The sequence below is a fragment of the Aegilops tauschii genome, chromosome 6 (genome assembly GCF_002575655.3).
Source record: "Aegilops tauschii subsp. strangulata cultivar AL8/78 chromosome 6, Aet v6.0, whole genome shotgun sequence".
Taxonomy (NCBI): domain Eukaryota; kingdom Viridiplantae; phylum Streptophyta; class Magnoliopsida; order Poales; family Poaceae; genus Aegilops; species Aegilops tauschii.
Genome location: NC_053040.3, coordinates 443,383,849 through 443,394,013, shown reverse-complemented (window position 1 = coordinate 443,394,013; position 10,165 = coordinate 443,383,849). Strand labels below are relative to the sequence as shown.

At 48.1% G+C, this 10,165-nt stretch overlaps 2 protein-coding genes across 2 annotated transcripts; one reads left to right on the top strand and one right to left on the bottom strand.

Moving 5' to 3' along the window:
• Positions 1-1,087: 1,087 nt before the first annotated feature.
• LOC109766530 (mitogen-activated protein kinase kinase kinase 3) lies at positions 1,088-6,170 on the top strand. The gene is made up of 9 exons (XM_020325313.4): positions 1,088-2,376; positions 2,911-2,995; positions 3,119-3,181; positions 3,549-3,706; positions 3,797-3,872; positions 3,964-4,023; positions 4,542-4,646; positions 5,066-5,283; positions 5,415-6,170. Exons 1-8 carry the CDS (start codon positions 1,523-1,525, stop codon positions 5,234-5,236), a joined length of 1,572 nt encoding a protein of 523 aa, XP_020180902.1. The 5' UTR covers positions 1,088-1,522; the 3' UTR covers positions 5,237-5,283; positions 5,415-6,170.
• Positions 6,171-7,796: 1,626 nt separating this feature from the next.
• LOC109766531 (pentatricopeptide repeat-containing protein At1g05750, chloroplastic-like) lies at positions 7,797-9,661 on the bottom strand. Its single transcript, XM_073502403.1, has one exon. It carries the CDS (start codon positions 9,606-9,608, stop codon positions 8,142-8,144), a length of 1,467 nt encoding a protein of 488 aa, XP_073358504.1. The 5' UTR covers positions 9,609-9,661; the 3' UTR covers positions 7,797-8,141.
• Positions 9,662-10,165: the final 504 nt, after the last annotated feature.

Below are 10,165 nucleotides of genomic sequence, written 5' to 3'. Positions count from 1 at the left end.
GCAACAATTCTTGCAAAACACCTTTGAGTAAGCACTTATTTTTTATTTAGAGATTCTCAATGAACAACCCACCTTGATCCTTATCAGGCCTATAGAAAATGTCTCATTTAGCAAGTATGTACTTCTGCTTCTGCTCCTCGCATTGCCAAAAGAATCTAGATCGATAAAAGTCTAGCATTTTCATCACCCCTTTAGGTATCTCAAAAAAGGATAGCATGAACATTGGTAGACTAGTAAGACCAACATCGATGAGGGTATGTCGTCCTTCATATGACAACTTCGCCTTCCAATTGCTGAGCTTCTTTTTGAAGAGGTCGTACCAAGAGGAAATCCAATGGTGTAAGTTGTTTGTCGTACTGAGTTCGTACAAGATTCATGGCCTGCATAGCATTGCTCTTTTGTATGGGGTCCGCCCCTGGATTATACTGCATTTAGAATGGAACTCCGGTGTGTGGTGCCATGGTCCAAAGTGCAATTTTACATACTCCCTCTATTTTTATTTAGTTCGCGTATTAGCTTTGGTCAAAGTCAAGCCTTATAAACGTTGACGAAGTTTATAAACAAAAATATCAATATATACAGTAACAAATCAAGAACATTAGATTTATTATTGAATGTACTTTCATATCATATAGATTTATTATGATAAATGTCTATATTCTTTCTTATAAGCTTGATCAAACTTTATTAAGTTTGACTTCAATCAACTATAATGTGTAGAGTAAATAAAAACGGAGGAAGTATTTAGGTACGTGACAACAGTGCAGAAAGCAAACAATTTTTGCCGAGGATGCGACCGGTAAGAGTGACTAGTACACAAAGCAAACATTCGGCCTTGGAGCGACAGCTGGCCAGGCGACACGACACGCAGGTCGCCGTCGGGCTCTGCCTCCGGCGGTGGCACGTACACGTACGTAGGCCACGGAAGGCCGCCATCGACCGATCGACGAGGAGAGAGACGTGGTCGCCGTCGCCGCCGAGCCGAGGAAGCATCCATCCATCGTCCTTGACATACCACACCTTTGTCGTTCACGAAACATCCATCTTTGACCGCCATTACTATATGCTCCTGACGACTGTTCCCGCTGACCCAACGGCTTGCTTCTTCCCCTGGTGCTCTGTGCTCAGCTGCTCGTCCATTCTTGCGTCGCAGGGCAACAGATTGGGGTACGACCTGCTCCTCCCGCCGCCGCGTTGACGCACGGCGCACCCACCGCCGGTCCGATCGCCGGCACGGGCACGGCCCCCTCGCCGTTGCAAACACACGTGCGCGCGTGCGCACAGCGACTCCCACCTTCCCGACAGAGCAAGCGGCAAACAGAGGAGAAACCCACCAAGTCAGAGCCACGGCCGGGTCGCCGTCGCACTAACCCCCGCCCGGGTCAAACCCCCCCCCCCCCCCCCCCCCCCCCCCTGCAGCGCGGACGCGTCTCCGTCTCTCGCTCCCTCCCCTCCCCTCCCGTTCGCTCGCGCTGCTCTGCTAGGCCCGGCTCGCGTCCGCCACCGCCGGAGCCCGCCGCCGATGGGCACGCCGCAGCGCCCGCGCCCGCGGCAGCTGGCGCGCACCAACGCCATGCGGAACTCCTCCTACACCGCGGACGCCGGCGCCGACGGGGACGGCGACCTCGCGGCCTACGGCGGCATCCAGCTCAGCGTCGACCGCGCGGCCCGCGCCTCCCCTGGCGCCAGGGCCGGGTACGCGTCGCAGACCAGCTTCCGCATCCACGGCGGCCGCGGGGGCGGGGAGGAGGTCGCCGAGCTCTTCCGCCAGCTCGGCCTCTCGGGCCCCGAGGACTTCGCCATCCCGCCGGCCGTCTACGCCGCCGCCAACGCCGCCCGCCGCCGCGCCTCGCTCGAGGAGTCGTCCCCTGCGGCGTCGCCGTCGGGGGTTCCTGAAATTTCGGGACGCCACGTTATCGTCGCCTCTAGGTTGCAGCCAGCCGGCGACGGGGAGGAAGCTGGGTTAGCCACCGAATTGGTCCAATCGGAGAGTATACAAGTTTCAGCAAAAGCATATCAACGACCATGGGCTGAATCCAAAGCCATGTTGGTCGAATCAGAGAGAGTGGAAACCTCTACACGAGAGGTCGCTGCTGTGTCTGAGCCGGAGAATGCAGGTGAAGAGAAGGGGGGTGACAAATTGGCCAAAGTGGAAACACTACGAGAGGAGAGGACAAGAGAAGTGGTTGTGGAGGCCACAAGGGATGCTACTGGTGGTGCCCTGGCTCTCGTTGTTGCAGAGTCCACCTCATGTGACATTGAGCATTTGGTCTCGCCGTCGCCGAATAGGCGGTTTAGGAGAACCATCACATCCTGGATCAAGGGAGGGCATATCGGAAGCGGATCGTTCGGGTCAGTCTACGAGGCGATCAGCGAGTAAGTTTTTCACCTGCTTACTTTGTGAAGATTACTCATTTCATTTCATCGAGTTAGTGTCTATGGGTTTGCAATTCCCAGCTTGTCAAATTTGATACAACATTTTGTTAAGCCTAGCAGAAGATGTTTCATAATTGGCTGTATGCGCTACACTTGTCGTGACGTAGGCAGCCACTGGCACTTCGCAAATTGGTTTGATTCGTCGGAACTGGTTAGAAACCTAGATTTTTAGTCATCTGAGCTTGATGAAGATTCTTGAGGGGGCGAAGAAGATAAGTTATGCATGAACTCTGAGAAATCTTTGATATTCAAACGGGGTAGTTTTCCTAGAGTATGGGGGGGGGGGGGGGGGGGGGGGGGGCAATGGCCCCCATGAAGCTCCGTCACTGCGAACCTCTACATGACTCTATTATACCACCTGATACCTAGAGAATGCAACTTCAGCTGTTGAGCATTTGGTGTAGAACTAGAAAAAATGCCCTCGTGTTCTGCAACAAAATGTTTCACTGACTGGGTTTAACATTGCTCTTACAGTGATGGGTTTTTCTTTGCTGTCAAAGAAGTGTCATTGATTGACCAAGGAATCAATGCAAAACAGCGCATCGTCCAGCTTGAGCATGTAAGTTGTGGGTTATGACATGCTAGAGCAATTGTTTCGCTTACACTGCCTTAAACATTATGTTTGTTATCACTGTCTTGGTTATATGGTCAACTGAGATCAGCTGTGAATCATTGGTTTCAGGAGGTATCCCTCTTGAGTCGTTTGGAGCATGACAATATTGTTCAGTATTATGGAACAGACAAGGTAAAATTATTACAGAATAATAATTATGGCATGACAATATTGTTCAACCTATTTACTTATAGCTTGTAAAATCATTACAGAATAATTATTATTTCCCCTGTGTACTTCTCATTACCTTCTGTTATTTTCCCCTCTGAGAATGGCATAATTTGGATTTAGCCGATGTACAGATTTCTCAGCTAGATTTTCTTTTTCCTGCTTTCTCTGAGTAAATAATACTCCCTCTGTAACTTTTTATAAGACATTTTTAGAGTCTGTGGCAGTGTGAAAAAATGTCTTATATTAAGTTACGGAGGGAGTATTTGTGTGATATAAACCGCTGATTCTAGATCTTTACACTAAATCTGGTGGGCTGGACGTTTTGCAGGAAGATGGCAAATTGTATATTTTTCTTGAACTTGTGACCCAAGGATCTTTGGCAGCTTTATATCAAAAATATTGTTTACAAGATTCACAAGTATCAGCATATACAAGGCAGATTTTGAATGGTTTGAACTATCTACATCAGCGAAATGTGCTGCACAGGTGAGTAATAGAATGCGTTGTTTGGTATATATTTTTCTGAATTATATTTCTCGCTGGCCATTGAGAGCCTGTTCGTTGCTGGATCACCAGGGACATCAAATGTGCAAATATTCTAGTTGATGCAAATGGTTTGGTCAAATTGGCAGATTTCGGGCTTGCGAAGGAGGTATTACTTACTCCATCAAACACATGCTGTATTATCAATTTATCACAGTACTCCATTTTGTGCTGACTCTTTCTAATCTGCCATTTTGCAGATGTCAATTTTGAGCCAGGCAAGATCTAGCAAGGGAACTGTTTTCTGGATGGCCCCTGAGGTTAGTTTATAAAGTTGAGCTATTGTGCCTTTTCTACATCATGTTGGTTGTACTTTTTCTTGAAAGAAAGGCATCATGTTGTTCTTACTCGCATTCAGAGTGTGTGTACAATTACACTTGAGCATATTTGTGCCTGGTCTACTGTGATCGTTTTTTGACTTTATTAAATTATCTTTGTGACCTGAATGATCCAGAACACGAGTCCATGGTCCATGTAGATAATAGGTTACAAATATCTTGGGAGTATAATGAATCATAGTCTGTGGAGGGAATTAGCGTACTTGATGAGTTAGAATTTAAAACTCCAAACAGTGAGTTATAACTGACAGATGGTTTAGAGTTGAGCACTGTAGGTTGCAGTGTGACTCTAAATACTTGTAGTTGTGTAACATTAATTAAAACTGTTAATTTTGTTTTCCGTGAAAGGTTATTGGATTAAGTTTGATTTAGCAAATTGCAAGAAATATTTTGTTATTGTACCAATTGTGTACGTTTTGTGATGGTATGCTCTCTTTCAGGTTGCTAAGGCTAAGCCACATGGACCTCCAGCAGATATATGGAGTCTTGGCTGCACAGTTTTGGAGATGCTGACCGGCAAAGTTCCATACCCTGATATGGAATGGGTGCGTATTCTGTCACCTTAGTTTTCTGGAACAGCATCTAAGTTTTAAATACTGCAAGACATGTAATTTAAATGCGCTGGTATACTGGAGCTGCATACTAAGCTAATTTTTTTAAATGGAAAGATCAAGGGCTATCTTCCTAGGGGGAGGGGACTATGAATTCCATGACATTTGTATGCGCAAGTATTATAATGCATAGTGGGCACCCCCAAAAAATCTGCCGCTATATTGCTGTTGTCTATTTTGATGTATTTATTAGGGAAATCAGAAATGCATAGATACGAGTAGCAGACCCATTTTCCCGCAAAAGAAAAAAAAAGTAGCAGACCCATTCCCTGTATTTGGATCTGGTGGTTTTCTTAATATCAGAGTTGTGTATTGTTACTGTCTGTGATGCAATCTTCTCTCCTGCCATGTAGACACATGCTTTGCTCAAAATTGGTAGGGGAATACCACCAAAAATTCCAAATACGTTATCAGAAGATGCCCGGGATTTCATAGCAAAGTGTGTTCAAGCAAACCAAAAGGACCGGCCATCTGCTGCTCAGCTGTTGGAGCACCCTTTTGTGAAGAGACCACTGCAACATTAAGGCGTGCGATGTACATATTGCTAACACATTTGCTTGTACATAAGCTGGTAAGTCTTTCGTCCTTCTCCTCATCAAGAAATGTGGGTGCTTTCATCTCTTCTAAGTTCTAACTCACTCGTTAAAAGATTGAGTTGGTTTCACTGCAAACATAGTGATTTGTCTCCATCACTATGTATAGGTTTTAATTTCGCATGTGGAAAGGTGTGGGTGATACCGAGGAGTGAAGATGATCCTACAGCCCAAAAGTGTTCCTTGTTCACGCTCCCGCTTTAATTGTTTCCCGGAGATTTCAACATTGAGATAGCTAGCTTCCAACACGAGGAGCACCTATCGGCATTCAGTTGAAGGTAGCTCTGCAATATGAGTGAGATTTGTTTCTCATGGAGCCCGTAGCCTAGTCTGGGAGTGTGGAATGACAGATGTGCAGTGTGGAGTGCGAAGTGCTCACACAACAGTTCACTTTCCGACCGCGTTTACATACCTTTACAGTTCACATGCTGTTGCCAATGCAAACTGATCGTATTGTCCATGTTGTTGACTACTCCCTCCGTAATAAGTGCCGCATGCCGTGGTTTTAGTTCAAATTTGAACTAAAACCACGGCACGCGTCACTTGTGTTTGGAACGGGGGGAATATTTGACTCTGACCTTGCTCCATACCTGTACAGTTTAGTTCCTATGGAATACAATCTGTTTCTACCATAGAAGGTCCAGAATTTCAGTGTATATGTCATATACCACCAGATGCGCATACGCAGCCATGCATGTTGATTTTCTTAGAAGATCTGCAGTGCTACTTCTGGCCTGCTCATCAAAGATTCATCTCATCACCTATTGTATATTTGTATTACTGTACATGTTGGATCCTTTTCAGTTTTCATGATACTGTACATGCAACTGGAGTAACAATGAGAGACCAAAGAACTGAAGATACAGCAAATTTCTAATCTACTGTTGGTTCTTTTCCTCTTATGTTCTCATGGACGCAAGCAAAGCAGTAGCCTCTATAGATGTTTGATCCTTTTCATCTTACTCCAAATACAGCTGTTCACTGATTCCGTGATTAAGGCATTGCCCCAAACAGCAGCCGTGTACAAGGAGACTATTTCCGCCTTTCTGATGTCGCTCATTCCTAACATTTTTCTTTCCAAACCAACCTACGGAGAAGGCCCTTTAACCAGGGAAATGCTTGTTTGGGTGTAACTTTCTAACTAGTTGTATATGTTTGCACAATGTTCTCTTCTTACCTATCTAGCAGTTGGAGGTCACCATAGTTATATATAGGCGAGAAAAAATGTGCACAAATAAAGACATGTATATTATCTCCCTCTTGTCTTTGAAAGAGGAGTAGGTGAGCACAAGTGAATATATGATCTTCTGACAGCAATGAATATGGAAGTAAGTACTGTTATTGTTTTTGACATGGATACGGGAGCAAGTAGGTGAGACATTACGGGTGATATAATCAAACAAAAATAAAGTAGTAGTCCAATATTTCCACAGTAACACCAACGATTATCAGTTCAGGAGCTTGTGTTGTTTATATATCACGAGATGAACAGACAATGTAAGTCCTGTGGGCTTGCTTCTGAAGATTTTTTTTCAAGAATCTGCAAAGTTATGTATCATTCATTGATAGATTCATTGAAGTTACATCCACATGGCACATGGGGGCTACTCGGGAAGAAAGTTGTGCAATCAAAGCGCACCACCCCTGTACCAAAGGCGAGCATCGTTCTTGATGAGCTGAAGTAGGACGTGTATGGAGGACTGCAAGCCATCGAAAACACAGCCGTTCCGGTGCTTTCCAGAGGTGCCATGCAATCATGAGGAGCAAGGATGCTAGTCCTTTTCTACACGAGGAAGGCACCGCCGAGCAGGCATCGATCCACCACTCCTGAACATGGCGTCAGGGTGTGGTGGCGCAACAGTAGATCAGCAGGAGGAAAAGACCTGGTACCATAGCTGGCGGGAGAATGAGCTGCCGTCGAGATGGTGGTGTATGGCTCTCCGGCTCTTGGTAACAGAGTAGGCACCGGGGATGCGAGTCCTTTCCTGTTGTCGCTCATTCCTAACATCTTTTCTAAATCTACCCATGGAGAAGGTCTTTTGTTTTCTCTCCCAATGCATACCAGAGAAAATGCTTGTTTGGGTGTAACTTTCTCACCCTATCTAGGCCGTCGGAGGTAACCATAGTTATATATAGGCCAGAAAAATATGCACAAATAAAGACTTGTATATCCTCCCCCCTTGTCTTTGAAAGAGGAGTAGGTAAGCACAAATGAATATACGATCTTTCTGGCAACAATGAATAAGGGAGCAAGCAACGTTATTGTTTTTGACAGGGATACCAGAGCAAGTAGGAGAGACATTACGAGTGAATTAATCGAAGAAAAAAGTAGTGTCCTAATATTTCCACGGTAACATCGACGCCATCAGTTCAGGAGCTTGTGTTGTTACCTTCCAGAAATGCAGTGTACGTATATGTTTGATTGAGCTGATCACATATATACAACGAGATGGGCATATGATGACAAGCCTTGTAAATTTGCTTCTAAAGATTTAACACTGATACTTCGCATCTGTCTGACATAAAAAGATCAATTCATCACCTGTGTTACTGTCTGTACATGTAATGGGAGTCACAATGACCGCATAACTGCAAATACAACAGATCTCTAATCAATCGTTAGTTGTTTTCGTCTTATGTTCTCGTGGATGGGCATAGCCTGTACAAACGCTGGAAACGAAGAGCAATGCTCACTCACACCTCACGCCCTGCCATCTCATAGTTGTTTTCGTCTTATGTTCTCGTGGATGGGCAAGCAAAGCAGTAGCCTGTACAAACGCTCGAAACGCAGAACATGGTGACTACTGAAAGCCTCCAGTCTTCTGCATTCCAGTGCTCATTCATAACTCACGGCCTCACGCCCTGCCATCTCATGGCTCAGCAGGCCGAGCATGTCGAACACCTCAGCAGCCTGCGGATGAGACCGATCTCCGCAGACAAACTCATGCACGTCGCCGTTGATCTCCACGGCGCTCCGTCCAGGCCTCTTCTTCACTCCCCGGGCTTTCATCAGGCCCCTAACCTTGCCGGCCCGATCCCATTTCCCGACGGCAGCGTAGATGTTCGACAGCAGCACATAATTTGAGTCGCCGCCGGGGTCTTGCTCCAGGAGGTACTGCATCAGCTGCTCGGCCATCTCCACGTCCCCGTGCATCCGGCACCCAGCAAGCAGGGCTCCGAGCACCACCTCGTTTGGCCGCATCGGCATGGTCGCCACCACGCTCATGGCCTCGTCCAGACGCCCGGCCCGGCCGAGCAGGTCGACCACGCACCCGTAGTGCTCCATCCTTGCTGTGATGCCGTGCTCTGCCTTCATGGCGTCATAGTATCTCAGCCCCTCATCGGTGAGACCGGCGTGACTGCAGGCCGTGAGCACGCCCGTGAACGTCACAGCGTCTGGCTTGAACCCCTTCCTCTGCATCGCCTCGAAATGCTCGATGGCGTCTGTGGACCGTCCGTTGGCAGCGAACCCGATGATCATCGAGTTCCAGGAGACCACCGTCCGCTTCCTCATGCTGTCAAACACCTGCCGTGCAAACTTCACCTTACCGCACCGAGCATACATGTCGATCAACGAGTTGGCAATGCGGATGTTGCCCTCCAGCCTCTCCCTGATCACGAACCGGTGCACCCACATACCGAGACCGAGCGCGCCGACCTCGGCGCACGTGGAGATGGCAGCTACCAGCGTGACGTAGTCTGGCTCGACGCCGTCCAGCAGCATGGCATGGAAGCAGTCGATCGCCTCGTCGTGGCGCCCGTTCTTGACGCACCCGTCGATGAGCGCCGTCCAGGAAACCTTGTCCGGGTCCGGCATTCCGTCGAACACCTCGCGCGCGGCGGCGACGAGGCCATTGCGCATGAGGCCGGTGATCATGGTGTTGTACGTGACCACGGACCTTACGGGCATAGAGCCGAACAGCTGGAGGGCGTGGTGGGGGAGGCGGGACGCGAGGTAGAACCGCGCGAGGCAGGTGCAGAGGAGGAGGTGGCTGGGGAAGAGTTTGATGGCGAGGGCGTGGAGCGATAGCGCCAGGGGCCGGGCGAGCGGGCAGGAGTGGGCGCCGGCGCAGGCGGAGAGGACGGTGAGGAGGGTGACGTCGTTGGGCGCAGGCGCGGCGGGGGAGGAGAGCATGGCGGAGAGCGCGGCGGCCGTCGACGGCAGGTCGCCCTCCCGCGCCGGGCGCGCGATGGCGGCCGTCCACGAGACCACGTCTCGCGGCGGCGTGCGGCGGCGCGGCTTTGGGGTGGCGCGCTGCGCTGGTGGAGGGAGACTGAGAGATGGAGAGGCGGCCGCTGCCATGGCCGAGAAGCTTTCGGCTGGAAGAGTAGAAGCAGACCAAATTCTGAAGACTGCTGTCGATGTACCTGAATTCCTCTCCTTCTCAGGCTGACGCTTAATCCGTCAGATACTTCAACTGGTACGAAAAAATGGGGAGAAAAATGGGCCAGATTTACAAACATAGGAGTAGTACCCAAAGCCGAATCAACGCAAACATCAAACCCATGTTACTAAATGAAGGAGGTGGTAAAGGTTTTCTCAATGCTAAGATAGCTTGCCTTAATATATTTCAGTTATAATGAGTTTGCAAGAAAACTAAAACGTGTTTTGCTATGGGCAAGTTGCTCACAAATGAAAATGACAAAGACATCGCTCAATTTCCCAAATACGAAGACGAGACACAACGCTGATGTAGAAATGTTAGAGCCTTAGAGGTAGCTTCGCTAGAGTAATCTATTAATGGTAATGTGGGGGTGGTGTGTTTATGTTTGCACACTTTTGTCGCGTCCTTGTTTAACCTCTTCTTGTAATATATAACTCCATTTTGTAACACAATAGCTACATGACAGTCACCCGAG

Coding starts and splice junctions, on each gene's coding strand:
- LOC109766530 (XM_020325313.4), top strand. CDS start 1,523: ATGGGCACGCCGCAGCGCCCGCGCCCGCGGCAGCTGGCGCGCACCAAC. Junction 3,873..3,963: donor ATTTCGGGCTTGCGAAGGAG/GTATTACTTACT, acceptor GCCATTTTGCAG/ATGTCAATTTTGAGCCAGGC. Junction 4,647..5,065: donor CATACCCTGATATGGAATGG/GTGCGTATTCTG, acceptor CCTGCCATGTAG/ACACATGCTTTGCTCAAAAT.
- LOC109766531 (XM_073502403.1), bottom strand. CDS start 9,608: ATGGCAGCGGCCGCCTCTCCATCTCTCAGTCTCCCTCCACCAGCGCAG.